At 60.5% G+C, this 22,867-nt stretch overlaps 1 protein-coding gene across 3 annotated transcripts; it reads left to right on the top strand.

The window, feature by feature from the left end:
- Positions 1–400: 400 nt before the first annotated feature.
- On the top strand, positions 401–22,432 carry EXOC3L2 (exocyst complex component 3 like 2). Of its 3 annotated transcripts, none has more exons than XM_079800131.1 (12): positions 401–489; positions 5,174–5,716; positions 8,961–9,591; positions 10,869–10,980; positions 12,211–12,312; positions 12,416–12,516; positions 12,745–12,855; positions 14,437–14,572; positions 18,218–18,340; positions 18,770–18,922; positions 19,663–19,784; positions 21,834–22,432. In XM_079800131.1, exons 2-12 carry the CDS (start codon positions 5,191–5,193, stop codon positions 22,123–22,125), a joined length of 2,409 nt encoding a protein of 802 aa, XP_079656257.1. In that variant the 5' UTR covers positions 401–489; positions 5,174–5,190; the 3' UTR covers positions 22,126–22,432. The 3 variants fall into 3 exon arrangements, with proteins under 3 accessions (XP_079656257.1, XP_079656259.1, XP_079656258.1); XM_079800133.1 differs by lacking the exon at positions 401–489 and adding an exon at positions 3,299–3,354; XM_079800132.1 differs by lacking the exon at positions 401–489 and adding an exon at positions 3,307–3,439.
- The last annotated feature ends 435 nt before the right edge of the window (positions 22,433–22,867 follow it).

Here is a 22,867-nt window from a genome sequence, read left to right as displayed (position 1 = left end):
GAGGGGCCCCGCAGAGGCCAGGACAGGGGCTTTGAGGAAAACAGCCCCATTCCTAAGGCTACGCCAGGGCCCGCATTCAGGCCTCCAATCCTGGCGTCTGGGCCCAGCAGAACCGTCCTCCCTGTCTTCTCCCCACAGCAGGAAACCCAGAGAGAGCTTTGGGCCCACATCCAGCAGGGGGCGTCTCCCCAGGCGCCCAGGATGGTGTTGTCACCTTGGGAGGCGTGAAGAGCAGGCAGGGAAGGGGGGGGTCCCATTCCGGCTGGACCGGGGGAGGGTGGGTGCCAAACCGCAGCCTGGCCTAAAAGGGCAGACAGATAACGAGTCCTTCCCACCCCTGGCCCCAGGGAGGGAGGGGTTTCCTGACAGGAAATTGACCTCCTCTAACCCCCCCTCCTCAGATCCAAGCTCTTAGCAGTCCTGGCTGAAGTAGCTCAGGACAGGACAGGACAACAGCAGGGACAGAGGGACAAGGCTCCGAGGACAGAGGTGAGCGTGCTGGGGCAGCCCTCCAGGAATGTGGTGCGGCCCAGAGTTGGGCTAGACCAGGGTTCGGGAGAACATGTGTCCTGAAGCCAGGAGAAGCTGGGCAAAGGGAGAATCTGGGGGCTGGGTGCCAGCGAGAGGGCAGGGGGAGACGGGAGCAGGAGGGGGGTGCAGGGGAGCCTGGGGGTGCAGAGTCTGCAAGACAGTGGAGAGCTTGGAACCAAGAGAGAAGAGGTGAGATGTGGTTGGGTCTGCCGTCGGTTCAGGTGGGAAGGCCGAGGCCAGGGAGGGAGGGGTGTTTCGCTCTATCCCTAAGGGACGGGTCTTGGAGATGGGAGAGGGGACAAGGGTTGGGATGGGGATGGAGCGGGAGAGGTGATGGGAGGGTTGGGTGTGAAGATGTGGGTGACCTTGATACAGGCCGGGCTGGTGGGGGTGTTTGGGGGCAAGGCTGCCTGGGGTGGTGTTGGTTGGGGTCGGGCTTGGGCGGGCAACCTGTAAGGGCATTTCTCTGGTGCAGGCCCCGGGGCAGGAGGCGAGGCCTCTGGAAACAGCCGGGCGGCTGGTGGAGGGTTTGGGTCTTTGGGGGAAAGGCTGGCAGCGAGGAAGAGGAGGAGGAGCCCAGAGAGGGAAGCTCTGGTGGCCAAGACATCCTGCGGGCGCCGGGGGCTGGGGGCTTGGGGATGCCTCGGAAGTGAGTCAGGGGCCTGGCACCGGGAGGCAGACAGGGGCTGGAGGGCAGGATGTGGGAGCCAGCTTGCAGAGGGGGCTGGAGCCAGGAAGGGGAAAGACGTCGGGCGAGTTTTGGGAAAATGTGGCAGCCAGGTCTGAGGATGTGGGTTTGGGGGTACTGGATCCGGTTTGGGGTGGACGTGGAAGCCAGTGGGGGAATGTCCAATCTAGCGTGGACGGTGCTGACTTCAACTGGAGGGACACTGGAGCCCCCCATTTTGAGGGGGTGGTGGAGTTGGGGGGATGTTGGAGCCATTTTGGGGGTGAGGGTGAGGGGCATAGAAGAAGCCTGTTTGGAAGACGAAAGACAGAGAAATCAGTCCTCCGTCCTTCGTTTCCTGAAGAGTGTGTGTGTGTCGGGGGGTGGTATCGATTGCCCTCAGCCATGGGGGCTCAGGCAAGGGGTTGCCATGGCGACTGCCTCCCTGGGGGATAGGGGACAATGAAGACTAGAGAGAGGCTGGGGGTGTTTCTAGTACAGGAGGCTTGAGAAGGACAGCTGAGGTCTGGAGACTAAAGTCGGGAGGAAAGAAGGGAGCGCCCCACTGGGTAAGGGCCCTGCCCGCTCAGGGCTCCTTCAGCCTCGGGCTGCCCAGGCCTGACCCCGTCCCTCGCCCGCTCAGACCCGGGTCAAAATAACGTGTCCCGCAGTAAGAGAGCATGTGAACATCTGGCAACCTGACACAATTTCCCATCGGCACACAGTGGAATAGTATGCAGCTCTTAAAATAAACCCGCTCTAGCCCAAGCCGGCGTGGCTCAGTGGTTGAGTGTTGACCTATGAACCAGGAGGTCTCCGTTTGATTCAGGATCAAGGGCACATACCCGGGTTGCAGGCTCAATCCCCAGTGGGGGGCGTGCAGGAGGCAGCCGATCAAGGATTCTCTCTCATCATTGATGTTTCTATCTCTCTCTCCCTTCCTCTCTGAAATCAATTTAAAAAATGTGTTTTTTAATAAACCCGCTAGAGCCACAGAGACAGGCATGGGTAAGTGAGCACACACACACACCCACACACATACACATTCACACACACACACACACACACACTCATACACACACTCATACACACACACTCTCTTCACACACACACACACACACTCCCACACACTCATACACACACACTCATACATACACACACATACACACACACACTCATACACACACTCACACACACACACTCACTCACACACTCACACACACAGACTCACACACACACTCACACACACACTCACACTCACACACTCACACACACAGACTCACACACACACTCACACTCACATACACACACTCACACGCACACACTCACACACACTCACACGCACACACACTCATACACACACACTCACACTCACACACACACACTCACACGCACACACACACCCACAAAGCAAGTTGCAGGATCCACATAGAACGACAGCGTTTATAGAGTTTGCGACCGCATAGAACGGTCATTACTATTTCTGGACACAGGGACACAGGTCTGTGTGGGCACGGGAGCAAGGTCGCCTGGCCATTCGGAAGCTGCTTCCCTCGGGAGAGGGCTGGGCTGGGCGCGCAGGACCGGGCGGGCCCGGGGTCAGGCATTTGCAATGCCTGATTCTTAAAAAAGCCGGAGCAAACGGAGCCCAGTCCGCTTTAGATGCAGCCAGGACGGCAGGCAGAGCTGCTCGTTTCGTGTGTCCTCTATGCTTCCCTGGGTGTCCGGGCTCTTTCCTCCTCGTAGAAAGCACCCTCGTGTGGCTCCCCGGGGCCCGGGACAAGGCCGAGTCCCCCGCCGGGGCATGGGGTCCTGTGTGGCTGCTCCTCCCTGACCTCTGCCGCTGACCCATCATTCCTCTTCCCCACAAGGAATGAAGTCTTTGCCTCCGTCCTTCGCTTCCTGTTTATTACCCATTCATTCCCCAAATGCCTGTCCTGGGAGCTGGGGACACAGTGGGGACAGAGAGAGCCCTGACCCTGCCCTCGTGGGGTTCACCGTCCAGTGGGTGACACAGGACCATCCCCAGACAGTGACGGCCCAGAGTGGGCTGGGCTGAGGCAGGCAGAGTCCGGGGGAGGGAGGGGCACGGGACCCAGCCGGGGCATCGGGGAGGGATTCCTGGAGGAGGGAGAGTTGGGGCTGCGTGCTAAAATGTGAGTAAAGCGTGGAGAAAAGGCTCCCTTGGAAAAAGATCAGCAGATGCTGAGACCCAGAGGAGTTCGGAGTAAGGCGGAGAAGGTAGGACAGCACTGGTGAGGCGGCAGCCGGCAAGGGAGGGGCCTGAATTCTGTCCCAATCGCACGGGGCCATGGAAGGTTCAGAGAAGGGCAGGGGCAGGTTTGTGCTTGAACAAGATCCTCAAGGGTGGACTGGAGGGGCCAGGGAGGAGGCAGGGAAGCAGAAAGGGGCTTGGACCGGATTGGGGGCCATGGAAAGGGAGGCAGACGAGGGACGAAGGAGGTGAAATGGGCAGGAAGCTTCGAGCTCGGTGCGGGCAGAGACTGGGTCTTCCTTGGCCACCGCTGCATCCTCACAGCCCGCGCAGGGCCGGGCCCAGGGAAAATACCTCGGAAGGGTTTCCTTATTGTGGTAAAACGACTAACAAAATCCATCATATTCACCTTTTTTGTTTTGTTTTGTTAACCCTCACCTGAGGATATGTTTCCATTGATCTTTTAGGGAGAGGGGAAGAGAGAGGGAAAGACAGAGAGAAACACCGATGTGAGAGAAACCCATCGATTGGTTGCCTCCTGCACACGCCCCGACCAGGTCCATGCCCTTGAGCGGAATCGAACCCAGGACCCTTTGGTCCACAGGCCGACGCTCTATCCACTGAGCCAAACCGGCTAGGGCCATTTTATTTTTTTAAGCCTGATCTTGTTTGTTTTTTGTTTTTCTTTTAATTCATTTTAGAAAGAGAGCAAGGGGGAGAGAGAGAAACACCCCCGTGCTGTCCCACTGATTGACGCATTGGTTGTCCTTGCATGTGCCCTGACCCGGGATGGAGCCCACGGCCTTGGCAGACGGGATCGGGCTCTAACCAACCAACCGAGCGGCCTGGCCAAGGCCGTGTTAACCGTGTTCAAGTCCCCTATTCATTGGCATCTAGTACATTCGCAGTGTTGCCAACCACCCCTCTATCTAGTTCCAGACGGAAACTTTTCATCCCCCTCCATGGAAACTCTGTATCCATTCAACAGCGACTCCCGGCCCCTGGCAACCACTAATCTCTCTGCCTCTGGGGTCAGCCTCCTGCGGCTGTTTCCCGGGAAGTGCTGCTGAAGGAATGAACGGGGTAGAGGTGACAGGGTACTGACTGGGCAGGGAGAGGAGGCAGGAGCGCAGGTGTGTGACCCGGATAATGGGGGGCCCCGCCCTTCACAGAGCCTGAGGGTGAACTGGGGTGACAAACACCCGGGGCTGAGTAAGGCGGGGGAGGGTCTGGGTGCCGGTGCTCTGGGAGAGACCAGGTCCCCGGGTCAGACAGGCCTGGGTCGCGGTGGGACGTTAGGTGAGGGCCTTCGCCCTTCTGAGCCTGTGTCCTCGCCTGCAAAGTGGGCCCAGTGCTCACCTCACGGGATGGGGAGGGCGCAAGGCACCAATGGGTGCTCAGCCCGGTGCCTGGGGACTCGCCCCGAAGCGCTGGGGACTCGGAAGGACCGAAATGGACACCACCGCTGTCATCAACACATTTTCATTTTTTATTGATTTCAGAGAGGAAGGGAGAGGGAGAGAGAGAGAGAGAGAGAGAGAGAGAGAGAGAGAGAGAGAGAAACATCAATGATGAGAGAGAATCATTGATCGGCTGCCTCCTGCACGCCCCCTACTGGGGATCGAGCCCGCAACCCGGGCATGTGCCCTTGACTGGAATCGAACCCTGGACCCTTCAGTCCTGAGGCCAACGCTCTAGCCACTGAGCCAAACCAGCAGGGCTGTCACCAACATATTAACGGCCCATTATTCCCCCCCCAGGTCCCCCGCCTGGCAAAATGCCCATCCTGAAGAGCCTCGGGGTGGCAGATGCTAAGGTGCCCCGGGCGGGAACCCTGCCCCAGAGGTCCGCGCGGAACCCCTTTGAGGACGTCCCGGGGCTGGAAGAGGAGGAGCCTGGGCGGCTGGGGACCCTGCCCAACGGGACATCGTGTGGCCGCCGCGCCACCCTGGAGAAGCTGGTGGGCCTGGCTCCCTTCCGCCTGGCCTGGACCCCTGGCCGGGCCCGGCCCGGCACCGGCACCGGCACCGGGCAGCCCCGCTCCTTCCTGGGCCGCGTGCTGACGCCAGGCATACGCAGGAGCTCGGCGGACTTCGGCCTCCTGGCCAGGCTGCAGGGCACCCGAGCCCAGGGGGATGAGGAGGCCGGGGAGGCGGCCCGGAGACTGAACTTCCTGAGGCTGGGGCGCGGGCCCAAGCCCCGGCGCGCCTCCCTGGCCGAGAGGGTGGTGCCTGCAGGCGAGGCGGCTCCGGAGCCCCCGCCCAAGGTCCGGGAGCCCCCAAAGATGAAGGAGCCGTTGTCAGGTGAGTCCTGACCCAGGCCTGGGGGTCGCCATGCCCATTTCCACCCGGCCCTGCCCGCCTCCATGGGCAAGGCCAGCCCGTCCCCTGATCCCCTCACCAAGCTCCACATCCCACCCATCGCCACGCCCATCCCGTCTGTCCCTCCCTCCACCTGCCGCCCTCACCCTCACCCCATGTCCAGCAGCAAGTGAATCACCGCTTTCGTCCACCTCCTCCAACCCCCTCCCGACCCCCAATTCCAACCCTCTCTCCGTGCCCCGTGCCCTCGACATCAGCCTCAGTCCCATCTCCTTTCAAAGTATCACACTAGACCTTGACCTCATGCCCCTCCCTCACCTCCAAACTCCCCCCTGTGCCCAGCCCCAGCCTCCACCCCACCTCAACCTCCTCCTTCATCCTCAAGCCCTTCTCTTCCCTCCCACTCTGAACCTCAGTGGCCCCAGCCTTGACCATCAACTTCATCCCCACGTCCACCCACGTCCCAGCTTCGTTTTAAAACTCAGGTCCCTGCCAACGTCTACCTTTATCTCCTGACTACATCACCACACACCTCCCACCACCTGTGTGAGTTCCCCGGGTCTGTGGTCATGAAGTCCCTCAACCTATGGGTCTTACAGCGGTAGAGATGTACTATAGTATTCTCTCACAGCCTGCAGGTGAGAAGTCCCAGGTCAAGGTGCTGGCAGGGCCGTGCCCTTCGAGACCTGTAGCGGAGTCCTCCCTGGAGGCTCCTCCCTGGCCTCTTCCGGCGTCTGGCGCTTTGCCCACAATCATTGGTGTCTCCTGGCTCCTGGCTGCATCCCTCCAGTCCCCTATCCTCCCATGCCTCCTCTCCCTGACTCCTCACACCACCTCCCTTCCGCGCCTGCCTCTCTTGGGGCCCAAGCCTCCCCTTGTTATAGGAACACCCATCAGATTGGATCAGGACCCCCTTATGTCCTCATTTTGACTTGATTGCCTCTGCAAAGACCCTATTTCCAAATAAGGTCCCATTCTGAGGTCCTGGGGTTAGGACTTCACATGGCTGTGGTTGTTTTTTTGGTGTTTTTTTGGGGGGAGGGGGGACAGTTCAACTCATAACACCGCCATCTGTATCCTCAACCCAATCCTACCTTATGCCCCAGTGTCTTCCTGAACGCCTTTTTGGTTTCTATCCCATGTTTAGTCCAACCTCAGCAGCAATCTCCACCTTGAGGCATATCTCACGCTTATCCCCAACCTATCCCTTTCTCCAAATGCCATTGTTAACCTCATCACTCTGCCCGGCACCGTGGCAACGGCCAACTGGTCCAGTCCCATCCCTCGACCCATTTCTCTCTGCTAATCCCATCCCCAAATACAACCTCAACCCGTTCCCCTCTTCATCCACCCCTAACCCCCAACCCCAGGTCCAGTTCCTCATCCACCTTCAACCCCATTCCCCTCCCCAACTTCCTCACTCAGTCCCAGTCCCCCTCAGCCCCCAATTCCAACCTCCACCCCAAACTCAGCCTCCTCCTTGGTTTTTAACCCCGTCTCCACCCCTATCCTGGGTCCTAATCCTAACCCCCCAACCTCCACTTTCAACTTCACCCATTCTCAATCTCTTCAGACTCATACCCACTCTACCTTCTTCCTGTCCTCAGCTCTCCCCTAAGTCACTCCACCCACATCTCCAACCCCATTCCTCCCCCAAACCCCGGATGTCATCCTCAATTCCTGTCCCATCCCCCTCCACAGATTTCAACCCAACCCCAGGCTAACCCTAAACACCCTCGTCCCAGCTCCCATCTTCGTCCCCATCCTCACCGCCATCGGAACCCCCAACCCTGCCCCAATCCCCACCTTCATTCAACCCCACCCAACCCTGTCTCTACATCCCCTACCCCCCCCATCCCAACTCCCAGCCCGCCCCCCCCTCCATGGGCAGCCGTGCTGACACCCCCCGGAGAGCCCTTTCGAGTCCTCTGATGCCCTCCACATCCTGGCCAGAGGCTATTTCAGCCCCTGCTCCCTGGGGACTGGGAGGGCACTGCAAGGAGGTGAGAAGGGGGTGACTGGAGCCCCCGCCTTCTGGAAACGGATGGGCAGAAATAGCGCTGGACAGGAAATAGTTTCTCTGCCAGGGAGGAAGTGGAGGGGGGTGGAGGTGTCGGGGGTAACCCTGGGCCACTGGGACCCTCCCTCTGTCTTCATTCTAAGGCCTCCCAGCCCCATGATCCCCTCCCTGGGGGAGACTGAACTTCTCAGGGTGCCAGGTCACCCCACAGCTGTCCCCGCCTCTGGCCCGGATACCCTCTCCCCCTGCCCAAGCCTCCACCTGCCGCTGGCCCACGGGCTGTCTCCATCCCCGTCCCTCTCCCTCAGCCCTGCACGGCCTCCGGCCCTTTTCTCTGGCCCTGGTCCCCTTTTTCCACCCTAGCCCCTCAGCTCCCCAGATGTACCCGTTCCCGGACACCCGCTCCCTTGCTTTGACCCCTTACCTCATGCTCTAACCCTCTCCCTCTTCCTCAGCCCCTTATCCCCCACTTCCTCTGACTCCCCCCTCCAATCCTCTTACTAAGCTGACATCCTCTATCTAGTCCTTTAACCTACTTCCCATATTCAGACACCCTCTTCCATCGCCAAACCCTCTCTTCCCTTCCCTAACCTGTCTCCTCCCCTGGTCCTGGCCCTGTCCCCTTCCCCTCCCCCTCCCCCTCCTCCCTTTTCACTTCTCCCCTCCCCCTCTCTCTCTCTCTTTTTTAAAAAGATTTTTATTGATTTCAGAGAGGAAGGGAGAGGGAGAGATAGAAACATCAATGATGAGAGAGACTCATTGATCGGCTGCCTCCTGCACGCCCTCTACTGGGGATCAAGCCCGCAACCCGGGCATGTGCCCTTGGCCGGAATGGAACCTGGGACCCTTCAGTCCACAGGCCGACGCTCTATCCACTGAGCCAACCCGGCTAGGGCCTCCCCATCTCTTGGCTTCCTTCTCTCTCCAGTCTCCCCTACCTCCTCCCTGGACCCCCTCCTCCACTTCTGTCCTGCCTCCTCCATCCTCCCCCACCAGCCCTCAATTTCCTCTTCCCACCCCCTCCTTCCTCCTGCCCCCCAACCCCTCTTCTGACCCCACGTCTCTTCCCCCTTCCCCTGAACCGCCCCAGACTCCACTCTGGTCTCCACACCTTTCCTCCGCCCCTACCCCCCTCCCCTCCCCTCCCCACCGCGCCCCCGCCCCGCTCTCCCAGTTTCCGACCCCGACTCCGCTTTGCGCCCACAGTGCTGGAAATCCTGAGCCTGATCCAGCAGCGCGAGCTCGCGCGGGCCGACGAGCACATCCTGGAGCTGGAGGCCGAGGAGCTGGCGTCGTCGGGGGGCGCGCCCGGGCCGCCCAAGGTCGAGGGCGCAGGCGGCGGCCGCCGGGCGCGGGACGTGGCGCTGCTGTACGAGGCCCTGCAGCGCGAGCTGTGGGCGCTGGTGCGCGAGACGCTGGCGGGCCCCGGGCCGGGCGCGGGCGCCGGGGCGGGCGCCGTGGCGCAGCTGGGCCAGGTGCTGGTGCAGGAGGAGGCGGCCGACGGGCGCCGGGGGCCGGGGGCCGCCCGCCGGCTGCGCGCCCGCTGGGCCGAGGCGGTGGCGCGCGCGGCGCGGGAGCGCCTGGAGGCGGCGGCCCCGGGGGCGCCCGGGGGCCTGGCCGCGCAGCTGGAGGCGCTGCGGGCGCGGCTGCTGGAGGACATGGGCGTGGTGCGGGGCCGCCTGGCGCCCGCCTACCCCGCGGGCCTGGGCGCCTTCGGGGTGTACCTGCGCGGCTACCACAGCGCGCTGGCCGAGTGGCTGGGCGCCGCCGCCCGCCGGAGGCTGCCGCTCGCCGACCGCTACGCGCTGCTGCACTGGCACCACCAGGTGTACCCCAGGTGAGCTGGGGCCGAAGAGGCACGCCTTGGGGACCAGACACAGGCCTCCTGGAGGTTGTAGGACCGCCCACCTCCAGCCCCGCCCCCGCCTCTCCCGTTCCTGGGAACCTGGGAACAGCCGACCCTTCCATTCTACAGCCCAACACCCTGGGCGCTTCCGTCTCCGTAACTGGTGACATTCACAGCCTAGAATCCCACCCAGCGCGTCTGCTCTTCCGGTGCCGGAGGGTTAGAACATCGATCCTCCCGATTCTAGAACCTCAGCGCGTGGACCCCTTTTTGGCTCCCGGGGCTTTAGCAGGTTGACTCTTCCAACCTTAGAACTTGGGGAGTGATGAGGCTTCGAACCTGCGATCTTAGTACCAATGAGCCTGGGAGCCCTGCACCTTAGCCTCGCCCCCTCTTTGACCCAAGAATCACCACCCCGTTGATCCCTCGGTCTGAGGACTGTGGCGCTGTTGGCCCCCTGAGTTCTGTAACTTTAGCATCTAGAACTTGGCACCCTCGGCCCTCCCAGGCCTAGAATCTATACCCATCCTTTGCATCTGAAGCACAGCCGTTCTGGTGGCGGGGGCTTGGAATACGGCGTTAGCCATGCCTGGGCCGCAGCCAGGCCACAGGCTGGCGTGAAGGGCTGGGTGCTTCCTCAGACAAAATCAGGATGCCAGCCCTAAAGAATGGGAAGGCAGGAGCTGCTAGCCTGGCCCCTGGCCCCCTTTGGGAATGTGTGTTAATGACACTCTCACGCCATCCATGAGAGATGGAGGCAGGAGAGGGTCTGAAAGCTCCCCGGAATGGTGAGACCGGAGTTAAGTCTGATCGGTAGGGAGATGGTGCTTCTGGCTGAGAAGATCCTTGAGCAAAAGCCTGGTGAATGGGGGCGGGGGGGGGGGCGGGGGAGAGGGGCAGTGGGCAGAGCGGGGGATTGCACAGGCCTGGAGTGAGGGCCGGACTGGAGAGGCCGTGGAGGACCAGGAGCGGGGACTGAAGGGAGCTTCCGTCTGGTGAAACGACCATCCTGAGACCTTGCGTGCCAGGTGGTCACACTTGGGCTTGACTCCTATGTCTTGCCCGGACACCATCCATCAGGGAGCTGACTCAGAGAGCCGGGCCCAGGGGAGCCACGTTGCAGGGACTTCCTCTGAGGGATGAGAACGCTGGCCCCCAGAGAGGAAGGGAGGGCCTGGGGTCACACACTGGGTGTGAAGGGATGGGGAGGGGACAGGGCTAGCTGCTCTGCCCCCCCCTTGACCCCCCCTTGTCTCTTACCTCCTCAGAGAAGTCTTGGGGCTGGTGGACATGGTCGCCCTGGAGAACGGTGAGCTAGGGCCCCTTCTGTCGCCTGGCACCGTCCGGGGCTTGGAGGATGAATGTGTCACAGACGTTAAGGTATGGGGGATTCAGGAGGGAGGGGGCACTCTGCCGGGAGGGAGGGGGCACACTGGACCTGGGGGCCTCTCCTCTCCCCCTGTTGATGTTTCCATCTCCCTTCTCCCTTGGCGGACTTTGAGTTCCGTCCCAAAGACGTGGGAATGCACGTCTGTCTTCGGTTCAGTGTTGTAGCCTAGGCACCCCGCTGGGCATAGGGACACTCAGTGGAGGTTCTGTGCATTCAGACACTCAGATCTCAGAGCGAGAGGGAGTCGGACACGGGGCCTCCCCTCACGGAGCCAAAGACTCACCGAAGGAGGCGCGGGGCACCTGTGCGTCCCGGCAGGACGGATAGTGAACCTGGTTCATAAGTGGCTGGGCCGGACCCCACCCACCGAGCAGGCGGCCTCGGGGGGGGTTCCTACCTGAACATCGGTCCTGCCTCAGCCACAAAAATCAGAATCTTTGCACCTTGAGAGGGGAGAACCTGAGGCGTGAACATATCTACATTGTCAGAGCCCCTGAGCTGAAGGTCCACATTGGACCAGAGAATCAGAGATGGGTCCGCCTTAGAATCCCAGAGCCTGGGAATTTTTGAATTCCAGAATCTGACCATCTTGAATGAATTTGTTACTTGTGTTTTGTCAAACCTGAGAGCAGAGCCTTAGGGCCATGACATAGTGAAAGCTGACCCTTAAACCCTCTGGGTCAGCGGTCGCCAACCTTTCAGACCCCGCGGGCCCCCAGTTGGCGACCGCTGCTCTGGGTAGTAAGTAGGTAGAGGAAGCTCAAAACCAGCTCTTTCCCTAACCGGTTTGGCTCAGTGGATAGAGCGTCGGCCTGCGGACTGAAGGGTCCCAGGTTCGATTCCGGCCAAGCGCATGTACCTTGGTTGCGGGCACATCCCCAGTAGAGGGTGTGCAGGAGACAGCTGGTCGATGTTTCTCTCTCATCGATGTTTCTAACTCTCTATCCCTCTCCCTTCCTCTCTGTAAAAAATCAATAAAATATATTTTAACAACAACAACAACAAAACAAACAGCTCTTAGTAGCAAGCTCCCCATCGTGGGCTGAGCAATGGCAAGGGCTGGAGGTTTTCTGGTCCAGCCTTCCTCCCCGCGTCGCTTTGAGGAGCTCACTGGTAGAATCCAGACCTGCTTGGGGCCAAGGTGCGGGGATCACGGTGGGAGAGAGCGAGGGAGAGGCTCCCAGGCGCCCCTGACTCTGCCTCCCCACCTCCCCACGCAGGCCCAGACTCGGGCAGCCCTGCTCCGAGCGCTGCAGGAGGACGAGGAGCACTGGGGGAGCCCGGAGGACCTGCCCAGCACCCTGGCCCAGGACGTGTGTGAGGTAGGGGCGGGGAAGGGAAAGAGAATCAGCTGGACGGTGCCTGGTGGGAGAGTGGGGCCTCACCCCCTCCTCACCCCTCCTCACCCCACCCCCCACCTTGCAGCTGCTGGAGGAGCACACAGAGCGAGCACCCCGCATCAGCCAGGAGTTTGGGGAGCGGATGGCCCACTGCTGCCTGGGGGGGCTGGCAGAGTTCCTGCAGAGGTATGGGGGGCTGGGCGCAGGGCGCAGGTTGGGGGGTGCGTCAGAGTCCTGGAAGCAACAGAGGGAGGGGAGAGATGAAAGGGAGGAACAAGGCAGCATGGGCAGGGGTGCCTCAGTGGGGATCACAGGCTTTGCTGGGCTCAGTGCCCGCAAGGGACCCTAATCCAGCAGTGTGCCATCTGTCATCTGTCATCTGCTCCCCTCCCCCCTCGCTGCCCCGCCCCCCAGCTTCCAGCAGCGCGTGGAGCGGTTCCATGAGAGCCCAGGAGCCCGGGAGCTGCCACCCGACACCTATATCAGCAGGACCATCACCCTGGTCAACTGCGGGCCCCCCCTGAGGTGAGAGCACCCACAGTGTGCGGGAAGAGGGCGTTCCCGGGGGACAAGCCGAACTGCGTGCCCAGATCTTGGAGAGGCAGGTGCATGGGCCCCAGAAACATAAAACCTGGGACTCCTAGAAGGAACCAGGATTAGGCGTCATCAGAACCCCGGATGCCAGAATTCCAGAACCCGATCTAAGCATCACAGGTTTCTTTTTCCCTTCTTCTCTCACTTCCCTTTTTTATTAACTTAAAGCAGGGAAAATCCTTATGCCCACCACATTCTCCCCCTGCCCCCACTTGGAGGCAGCCAGTTATTACTGGTGTCTCCATGTCTTTGCAGAGATAGTTCGTATATTTACCAGTAAATAGATACAAATTAATGTGTATGTGCATATATACTGTACACACATCATACATATGCATGTATGCACATTTCCTACATATACATATATGCAAATATATGCATACCTATTATTCCTTTTCCTTTAAGAAAATGTAAATGGTAGTCTATAAAACACACCTGCCCCTTTAACGGCTTGGAGATCTTTCTGTTCGCTCACAAAGAGTTCCCACTTTCCTTGTTCATATCTGAACTGTACCCCACTTCTTGGGTGTACCAGCCTTTATTTGATCTGTCCCCAATGCGGGGATAGTTGGCCCCACTCTTTTTTTTTTTTTTTTTTCATTTCAGAGAGAGGAAGGAAGGGAGAGAGAGAGAGAAACATCAGTTGCCTCCCGCATGCGCCCTGATTGGGGCGGGGGGAGCTGGGGGGCATTGAACCCGAAACCTGGGTATGTGCCCTGACTAGGAATCAAACCCGCCACCTTTTGGTGTACGGATGATGCTCCATCCAACTGAGCCATCCGGCCAGGGCTGGCTCCACTCCTTTGCAGAGAAACCTGGCACATCTGTCAGCTCCTGTGAGCACAGGGACTCACGGATTCACTGGGATCTGGGCAGAAAGTGCCAAACTGCCCTCAGGCCTTCTCGCGGCTTTGGAGGGTCATAGACTGCTACAGTGTCAGAAAGTGAGCCCCAGCCGGTTTGGCTCAGTGGACAGAGCATTGGCCTGCGGACTGCAGGGTCCCTGGTTCAATTCCGGTCAAGGGCACATGCCCGGGATGCAGGCTCAATCCCCAGTAGGGGGCATGCAGGACGCAGCCGATCAATAATTCATCAATGTTTCTATCTCTCTCTCCCTCCCTCTCCCTTCCTCTCTGAAATAAATAAATAAATAAATAAACGTGAGAAGGGTGGAATTTGAGAATCAAAGATGTTTAGCATCACAAGCTTTGAGAATGGAGACCCCCCACCCCGCACTCTCACCGAGAGGAACAGACCCAGAGAGACTCCTTTCCTCCCACAACACCCCCTGGGCCCCCACTCATCCACAGAGCCCCCCAATTCCCCAGCCTCCCAGATAGCCCCTACTATCTCTCAGCCCCCAGGCCCTCCCCAGAGCCCCTGACTCTCCCCAGCACCTCATCTTTCATCCCTGGGTCCCACAAAATAAGGTCTATTTAAGGAGGGAGACAGGTCCAGGCAGTTGGGCGGAATGTTGGGGCTCCTGACCTTTGGCTTCACTGATCCCCACAGGGCTCTGGCGGAGCGCCTGGCCCGGGTGGGGCCCCCTGAAAGCGAGCCTGCCCGGGAAGCCGCAGCCAGCGCTCTGGACCGCGTGACCCGGCTCTGCCACCGGGTGCTGGCCGACCTCCTGTTCCAGGAGCTGCAGGTGAGCGGGGCCGAGGGCAGGGGGGGCCCTGCCTGGACAGGGGAGCACACCTCCCCCTCATCCCCGGTTCCTTTCAGCCCATGACTCAGTGTTTGGGAAGCAGGCGGGGAGAGGTGGGTGTGATGGCCATGTCTGGGCCATTTGGGGGACAGAGGGGATCCAGGAAGGAAGAGGTGGGAGGATATGTTTAAGATGAGGACAGAGAGCCCCCGCCGGTTTGGCTCAGTGGACAGAGCGTTGGCCTGGGGAATGAAGGGGCCCAGGTTCCATTCTGGTCAAAGGCACGTGCCTTGGTTGCAGCTCAATCCCTGGCCCTGGTCCGGGATGTGTGGGAGGCAACCAATTGATGTGTCTCTCTCACATCGATGTTTCTCTCTCTCTCTCTCTCTCTCTCTCTCTCTCTCTCTCTCTCTCTCTCTCTCTCCCCCCCCCCCCTCCCTTCCACTCTCTAAAAATCAATGGAAAAATATCCTCGGGTGAGGATTAACAAACAAAAGACCAGCAGGAGGGGCCTTGGGGATTGGGTGGAGCCCCTCCCCCCCTGAGGTCCCCCACAGGCCTGCCCAGCCTGCCCTAGACCCTAGAGCCCGGCCGCCTTGTCTGGGCTCCTGTGCGGAGGGGGCTGGGTTCAGAGGTGGGCGAGAGTATGTGGGGAGGCCAGTAGGAATGAGACTGAGAGGTGTGTGGTTGAGGCGCATGACTGCAATGCATGTTCAATCCATGTCGTACCTCAGACCATGTCCCTCCTCTGTTCAGTAGCCCCCGTAGCTCCCAGCTCACTCAGGACAAAAGCCGAAGTCCTTGCCGTGGCCGCCAAGCCCTGCACGGCCGCTCCCTCCCCTCCCTGATCTCACCTGCCCCACGGTCCCCCTGACTCCGCTCTAGCCCCCCGCCCCTGCTGCTCCTGAACAGACAGGCCTGTACTCTTCCCTCCAGTGGCCACGTAGCTCCCTCCCTCACCTCTTTTCAAGTCTTGACTCAGATGTCACCTTCTCAGTGAGACCTCCCTTGACTGTCCTATTTAAAACAGACTCCCACCCTGGCTGGGTAGTTCAGTGGGTAGGCCAGCTGGTTGGCACATCATCCCACTATGCCAAGGTTTCAAGTTCAATGCCTGGTCAGGGCACATACAAAAATCAACCAATCAGTGTATAAATAAGTGGAACAACAAATCTCTCTCTCTCTCTCTCTCTCTCTCTCTCTCTCTCTCTCTCTGTGTGTGTGTGTGTGTGTCTCAAATCAATCAATCAATAAAAATATATAAAATAGACTCCCTTCCTCACTTCTTTTTTTTAATTTCTTTTATTTATTTATTTTATTATTATTTTTTAAATCCTCACCTGAGGATATTTTCCCATTGATTTTAGAGAGAGTAGAAGAGAGAGGGAAAGACAGAAATATCGATGTGAGAGAAACACATCGATTGGTTGCCTCCTGCACGTGCCCCGACCAGGGCTGGGGCCGGGGAAAAGTCTGCAACCGAGGTAGGTGCCCTTGACCGGAATTGAACCCGGGACCCTTCAGTCCGCAGGCCGACGCTCTATCCACTGAGCCACACCGGCCAGGGCTCCCTTCCTCACTTCTTGCTCTATTGGTCCCCAAAGCACCTCCGGCCACCTCCCATGCTGTATCTTTTGGTTTTGTTTTTGTTTTTGATCTGTCTCTTCCCACTGGAATGCTAGCTTCTCAAGAGCAAGGATTTGTTGGAATGTTTCTAAAATAACTTCTTATTACGGAAAATTTCAAACATGCACACAACTGGGCAGAAGGACAGAGTGACCTTCTGGGGACCCATCACCCAGCTCCAGCAAGTCAGCCCGGGGCCAGTCTTGTTTACCGCCCCCCCTTCTCCCGCCACGGCTCCTTTTCCAGCAGACCCTTGACATCTGTCACCATCCATCAGCCCCTCAGCTGCATCTCCAGAAGATAAGGCGTCCTCTCTAAACAAACAGAACCACAAAGCCATGTGTGTACCGACACAAAGAACAATAACTCTTCTCGTCATCAAATGCCACACGGCTTGCAGGCCCTCCGACCTGCTTATGATGATCGAGGGCTTGTTTGTCTCCTTCTGCTCCGGGTCCCCCGTGATCCACCCAGGGCTGGGCCCACAGGAAGGCTCAGGGGGGGTTTGCTGAGTGGCTAAGTGAATACGTATGTGAATGGAAGTGCGTGTGGGGATGCTGGGAAGAGGATACAGTCTTTGTTCCAGGCCCCGCTGCTCGCGTGCAGGTCGGGGGCCTTGGCTAAATGGCGGGTCCTCTCAGGGCCGCTGGGTAGACCGAGGGACAGGCGCTCCAGGCGTCCCAGGGGCTGAGAGGAAGTGATGGGACCGTGGCCACCGTGCTTAGCTTGGGTCCGGCCCATGGGGTTGGCCAATCGTTATTTTCATAAATGTACAGACTTTAGAGCAACAGTGACCTGTACCATTCCCACCAGCTCTCCAACCAAAGCCCACAGGCCCCATTTCTGGAGGTGCAGGGAACTGGGCTGCTGTCAGGATGAGAGAGCAGAAAGGGGGTGCAGGGCCGAGTGGGATAGGGACCTGCTTCAGACCCCCATGGACACTCACCCCCATCTCCTGGGTCTCACCCAGAAGCCTGCCTCCCCCCCCCCCCCCCCGTGGTCATTCACTGCCTTCTGTTCTTCCCGTCACCCCCGCTTCCTCCTTTCAGCTCCCCCAGGTTTCTGCCTCAATCTTGCTCCCGCCTATCGATCTCGGTAAAACACAAACCTGGCCCTCTCCCCCTTCTGCTCAGAACCTGCTATGGCTCCCCAGTGCCCCCAGGAGAAAGCTGGGGTTTCTCACACAGCCTAGGAGGCCCTGTGTGCTCTGCTCCGCCCCCGGACCCACTGTCCTACCACCAGGTATGGCCTGTGAGCTGAGCGGTCACACAGGGCCCCACTGCTTAGAAGGGTCTGAGCGTGGTTCAATTCTCTCCTCTGTCTCAAAGTTCTTAATAAGTCTTGAATAAGAGCCTCCCATTTTCATTTGCATTGGGCCCTGAGAATTAATTATATAGCTGGGGATTTTTTATTTCAAATATATTTTTTATTAATTTTAGAGAGGACGGGAGGAGAGAGATAGAAACATCAATGATGAGAATCATTGATCAGCTGCCTCCTGCACGCCCCCTACTGGGGATCAAGCCCGAAACCTGGGCATGTGCCCTTGATGGGAATCGAACCCGGGACCCTCCGGTCCGCAGGCCGAGGCTCTATCCACTGAGCCAAACCAGCTAGGGCTGGTCATGCCAGTCGCACCCGATCTGCTTTCTGGTCCTCTAACCCGTCTGAAATCTGAACCTTCTTCACACTTTCCTCTGGTTCGGCCACTCCCTCTGCCATCTGGCTGACAATGACCATCATCAAGGCCTCAGCGCTGATGTCTCCTCCTCCAAGAAGCCCTCCTTGATTCTGCGCTGACTCCTGAGCTTCCTAAACCCCTGCCTGGGCTCCGGGTCTCAGCCCTGCACACTCTGGGTCATCACTGTCTGGGGCCAGGGTCTGTCCCCCTCCCTGGACTCTGACCCCAGGAAGGCAGGGCTGTGGCCCCAGCACCGGGCGGCCTTTGGGAACATGTGTGAAGAAAGGGGGCGGGGGGCAGGAGGGGAGTATGACCCTCCGTCCACTCTGTCCCTCCAGCCATACTTCAGCAAGCTGATGCGCAGGAAGTGGCTGAGCAGCACGGAGGCCCTGGACGGCATCGTGGGCACGCTGGGCGCGCAGGCCCTGGCCCTGCGCAGGATGCAGGATGAGCCTTACCAGGTGCGCTGCTGGGGGTGGGGTGGGGTGGGGTGGGGGGAGCAAGAGCGCTCTACTGGGGGAGACACCCTCAAGGCAGGGAGCGGCTCTCTCGGGGTGCGCTAGGTGGCGCTCTGGGGGGAGGCGTGCCCGCGGGTGTGCGGTGTAGGGCGGGCGTAGACTGGGTTGGGGCCTCTGGGAGCTCCGGAGAATGGGGCGAAGGCGGGGGTGGGCACCCTTTGGGGGGCCGGTGGGGGGTGTCTACGAGCTGGTAGGGGCGGAGGAGGGTATCATCAGACAGGACAGGAGTCACCCTCGGGGGCTGGGGGCGGGGAGGGGCCCTGGCGCCAGGTGGGCAGGGCAGGGCAGGGCTTCCCGCTGGGTGCTCGGTGTGGGGAGCGGGGAGAGTGGGGTCCCTGGCGGCTCACACCCCTCGCGTCTCCGGGTCCCCAGGAGCTGGTGGCCGAGCTGCACCGGCGGGCGCTGGTCGAGTACGTGAGGCCGCTGTTCCGCGGGCGCCTGCGCTGCGGCTCGCGCACCCGCAGCCGCGTGGCCGGGAGGCTCCGGGAGGACGCGGCGCAGCTGCAGAGGCTGTTCCGGCGGCTGGTCAGTGCGGCCGGGGCGCGGGCTCCGGGGTCACCCACCCCACGGCCGGGGCGGGGGCTTCGAATAAGGCCTTCACCCAGCTTTCAGTCCCGCCCCCGGGGACGCCCCGCCCCTGGCCCTCAGGGTAAAACCCGCTTTCTTGTGGCTACTCGGTCTGTGCGCGCCCGGTCCCGGCGCCTTGCAGCGGGTCCGAGCAGCCGTGTCCCCTGAAGAGCTTGGGGGCCCCTCCCTGGCACAGAGGGGATCCCCCGCAAACACTAGCTGCTATTCCGAGCCGAGCACTGAGGCAGAAGCCACACGCAACGGCCTCCGGATCTTAGCGTTGCCACGTCCAGGGATTTTAAATCACCGACGTTTGTCCGCGTGCCCCGGTGTCCGCAGACCCGAGGGACCTCATCAACCGCATTAACAGTTTAGTCGGGAGCCCTTGGGACGAAAAACTTTGTTGTTGTTGCACATTTTATTGAGAACACAGAGCGATCCCCTGTGCACGTTATCCAGTTCCCCCCAAGTTTGCAACCTTGGACTAGATTTGAGGGGTGCCCCACATTTCATGCCAAGCTGGGAATCGCCTCTAGTGTGGGTATTTCTTCAAATTCCCAAAGGTTCCCGATAAACAGCCCGTCCTCTGCCGGTTTTACCGAGGAGGACGCCGAGGCCGGGCGGGGCGGGGCCTTTGGGGAGGGTGCGGTTTGGGGCGGGGCGGTGGGGGGAGCCTGAGCCCGCACCTGGTCCCGCAGGAGTCTCAGGCCGCGTGGCTGGACGCCGTGGTGCCCCATCTGGCGGAAGTCCTGCAGCTGGAAGACACGCCCAGCATCCAGGTGGAGGTGGGGGTGCTGGTTCGGGACTACCCGGACATCAGGTGAGCGCTCCCAGCCCCGCGCCGCGGCCCGGCCAGGTCTCCGGAGGGCCTTGGCGTCCGTCCCCGCGTTTCCTGCCTCCGGGCTGAGGGAGGGAGGCGGCGAGCGTGTCTGACGGCCGTTTCCTGCGGGAACCAGGGCATTATTAATACGATTTCCCTCCTTCGACCGCCGCCGCCGCCGCCGCCACCAGGGCTCGAAAACAAACAGGCCGGCACAGGAAGCGCGGGGCAGGGGGGCGCGGGCCGCCCGGCGGCAGGAAGGGCCGGCCCAGCAGGGGAGCCCGGGGGACGCGGGGACATGCACGGGCACAGGGCACACACGCACCGCCACAGGCAGGCGCTGTTCAGATCCTGGCGGGCCGTTTCCGGTCTCCGTGGTCCTCTCTGACCCTCAGTTTCCTCCTCTGCTCCATGGGGATAATAGCGCTCTTTTCATCATGTCATCATCATCACCATCATCATCATCACCATCATCATCATCAATGGGGCAGCAGTAACAATACCAGGCCTTGTTTATGGAGTCCTTCTGTCCCACCGAGGAAAGCACCTTACATAACCCTCCTAGTTAAAGGGCAGCGCTGCCCCAAGCACCCGGCACACCCTGAGGTGGGCAGAGACTAAGTAGCAAGTGGCAAAGCGGAGGCTTGAACCCAGGCAGCAGGCTATCTCCATGGCCCACCTGGCCACCACCCCACACTGCCACCTGTGAATTCAGACGGGGGCTGACAGACATTCTGTACCCACAGACGGAGGCCCACACCACCAGGGAGTGAGGCCGTGCGGGTGGTTCCGGGGCGAGGACTCTGAACGGGTTCAGGACTGACTGTTCTGGCCGCGGGTGCGGAGTTTGGGAAGGCTCAGAGCCCGGGAGTCGCACGGGGCTGGGGCAGCCAGCACTCCTGCTGGATTGGAGTGTCTGAACTTGAATCTGAATCTCAGCTTGAGGTCTCAGGCTGGGCTGGGAGCAGCGGTTCCAGAGCTGAGTTCGGGGCTGTGTGTTGGAGTCCACCCGAGCTGGGAGGTTCTTCAGCCGTGTTTTGGATGAGTGTTTTGGAGCTGCGGGGATTCCAAACCAGGGGTGCGGGGAGGTGTGGGCTGAGCGGGATTGAAGGCCCCAGAGCTGCCTGGAATGAAGGTTCTGGAAGTGAATGTGGGCTCAGTATCTTGAGTTGAAATGCGGTGGTGGTTCTGGAGCTGAGTTTTGGATCATGATCTGGAGCTGAGGTGGGTGGGGGTGAAGGGGAAGGGTCCGCTGTGTGGATGCAGGGGCGAGGGTGGGAGAGTAGAGGTGGTTTGGAGTATAATGTTTCCCGATGAAATAAAGGTCCCCAGAGTGAGTTTTAGTCCCAGAGTGGAATTTTGGTGGAGCTGGAATTTGGGAATGGATTGGGGGGTGAGGTGAATGAGGGTTCCAAGGCAGAATTTGGGAATGACGTTTCTAGAATGGGATCCAGGTTGAGCGATGCGGAGGCGGGTTTGGGAGGAGGGCTCCGGAGCTGCGGTGGTGAGGAACTTCCAGACCGGCCTTGGGGCAGGGGAGCGGCAGGATGGGAAGGCGGTGGGCACTTCTGGGCTACATGGGAGCGAAGATGGGGGGCTGTTTGAGATGGAAGAGGAGTTCCGTGTTGCTGTGGGTGCCAGAGCCGAACAAACGTGAGGCACCAGAATGGACATTTGGCAGCTGCCTGAGCTAAATTGGGGCTGAAGACTGGAGGTTATTTTAATCACAGCTGAGACTGGGTTTGGCGGCGAGGGCTGTGGATCCATTGGAAATGGGAGGATTTGGAAATGGCTGAAGTGAAGTTCTGCGGGGGGGGGGGGGGGGATGGCATAGCGGGGAGAGGCTGGGGGTCGGTGCCAGAGGGGATCTGTGAAGGGAGGGGCTGGATGGCTGGTGAGAGGGAGGGATCCGGAGGGAGAAAGGGATTCCAGAGCTAAGGCAGGTTCTGGGATGGACGAGTTGGTGGGGGGTGGGGGGGGGGATCCATAGGCTCTGGGTGTCCATTCGGAGCCCAGAACCCCACGCAACTCCCCTTCCTCTCCTCACAGGCGGAAGCACGTGGCCGCCCTCCTGGACATCCGTGGCCTGCGCAGCACCGCCGCCCGCCAGGAGATCCTGGCCGTGGCCCGGGACCTGGAGCTGTCCGAGGGGGACGCGCTGTCACCACCCCGGGACCGCGCCTTCTTCGCAGACGTCCCTGTGCCCCGCCCGCCTTTTTGCCTCGGCCTCCCTTTCCTGGGCCGCTTCCCCTTCTTGGGCCTGGCCAGGCCCCGGCTGGCCCGCCTGCCCAGGCTGCGGCCTCCACCTCCATCACGGACCCGGGCCCGGGCCCAGCGCTGAGACTCTCCCGCCTCCCCCCCTTCAGTGCCCCATCTTTGCTGCTGACACACCGTCCCCCTGACCCCCTGCCTGGGACCTCAGGCCCCTGGATGTACAGAAGAGACACAGGGGTCAGAGGGAGCAAGGACTTGCCCGAGGCCAGGCCCCCGCCGCAGCACCGGCTCCCAGCGGGCGGGCGGCGGGTGGCGTTGGAAGGCGCTACAGAAATATCCCAGGCCCCCCTTCCCCTCACCTCAAGGTCTGGCCCCAATCCAATGTATTAAGGAATGTACGATACTTAGAATAAAGAGGTTTCTATTTAACACAAGGAAGGGCTGAGTCCCCAGTGTGTGGGGGAGGAAGGGCTGGAGGGCAGGGCCCAGGGCCAAGGGCTTCTCACACGCCCAAGGCCGGGCGAGGGTCCAGCTCGTGGGCAGCGTGGAGCCTGAGGCCCAGCGGGCCAGGAGCGGAGGAGCTGCCCCATTTGTCCCGAGTCCCCAGGCTGCGTGACTCCACGGCCAGCCCTCGGCCACTCTGAGCCTGGGCCCCTCATCTTGTCCATCTCAAGTGCCTCTGCTTTCCTGGGCCTGGCATTGCACCGTGGCCCGCCCTCCCCATCCATCCTTAGCCGGGAAGCGGCGTCAAGAGAGGAAGGAGGTTGGGGGCAGGGCCGGCGGCATCCAGGACGCCCTCCTGGGTTGACGCAGGAAAATCTCAGGGTGGGAAAAGTTCCAGCCTCTCACCCCCAGCCCTGCCGGATCCT

Source organism: Cnephaeus nilssonii (assembly GCF_951640355.1).
Source record: "Cnephaeus nilssonii genome assembly, chromosome: 20".
Classification (NCBI taxonomy): Eukaryota; Metazoa; Chordata; class Mammalia; order Chiroptera; family Vespertilionidae; genus Cnephaeus; species Cnephaeus nilssonii.
This window is presented reverse-complemented; position numbering and strand designations above follow the sequence as displayed.

Coding starts and splice junctions, on each gene's coding strand:
- EXOC3L2 (XM_079800131.1), top strand. CDS start 5,191: ATGCCCATCCTGAAGAGCCTCGGGGTGGCAGATGCTAAGGTGCCCCGG. Junction 9,592..10,868: donor CACCACCAGGTGTACCCCAG/GTGAGCTGGGGC, acceptor TTACCTCCTCAG/AGAAGTCTTGGGGCTGGTGG. Junction 14,573..18,217: donor TCCTGTTCCAGGAGCTGCAG/GTGAGCGGGGCC, acceptor CTGTCCCTCCAG/CCATACTTCAGCAAGCTGAT.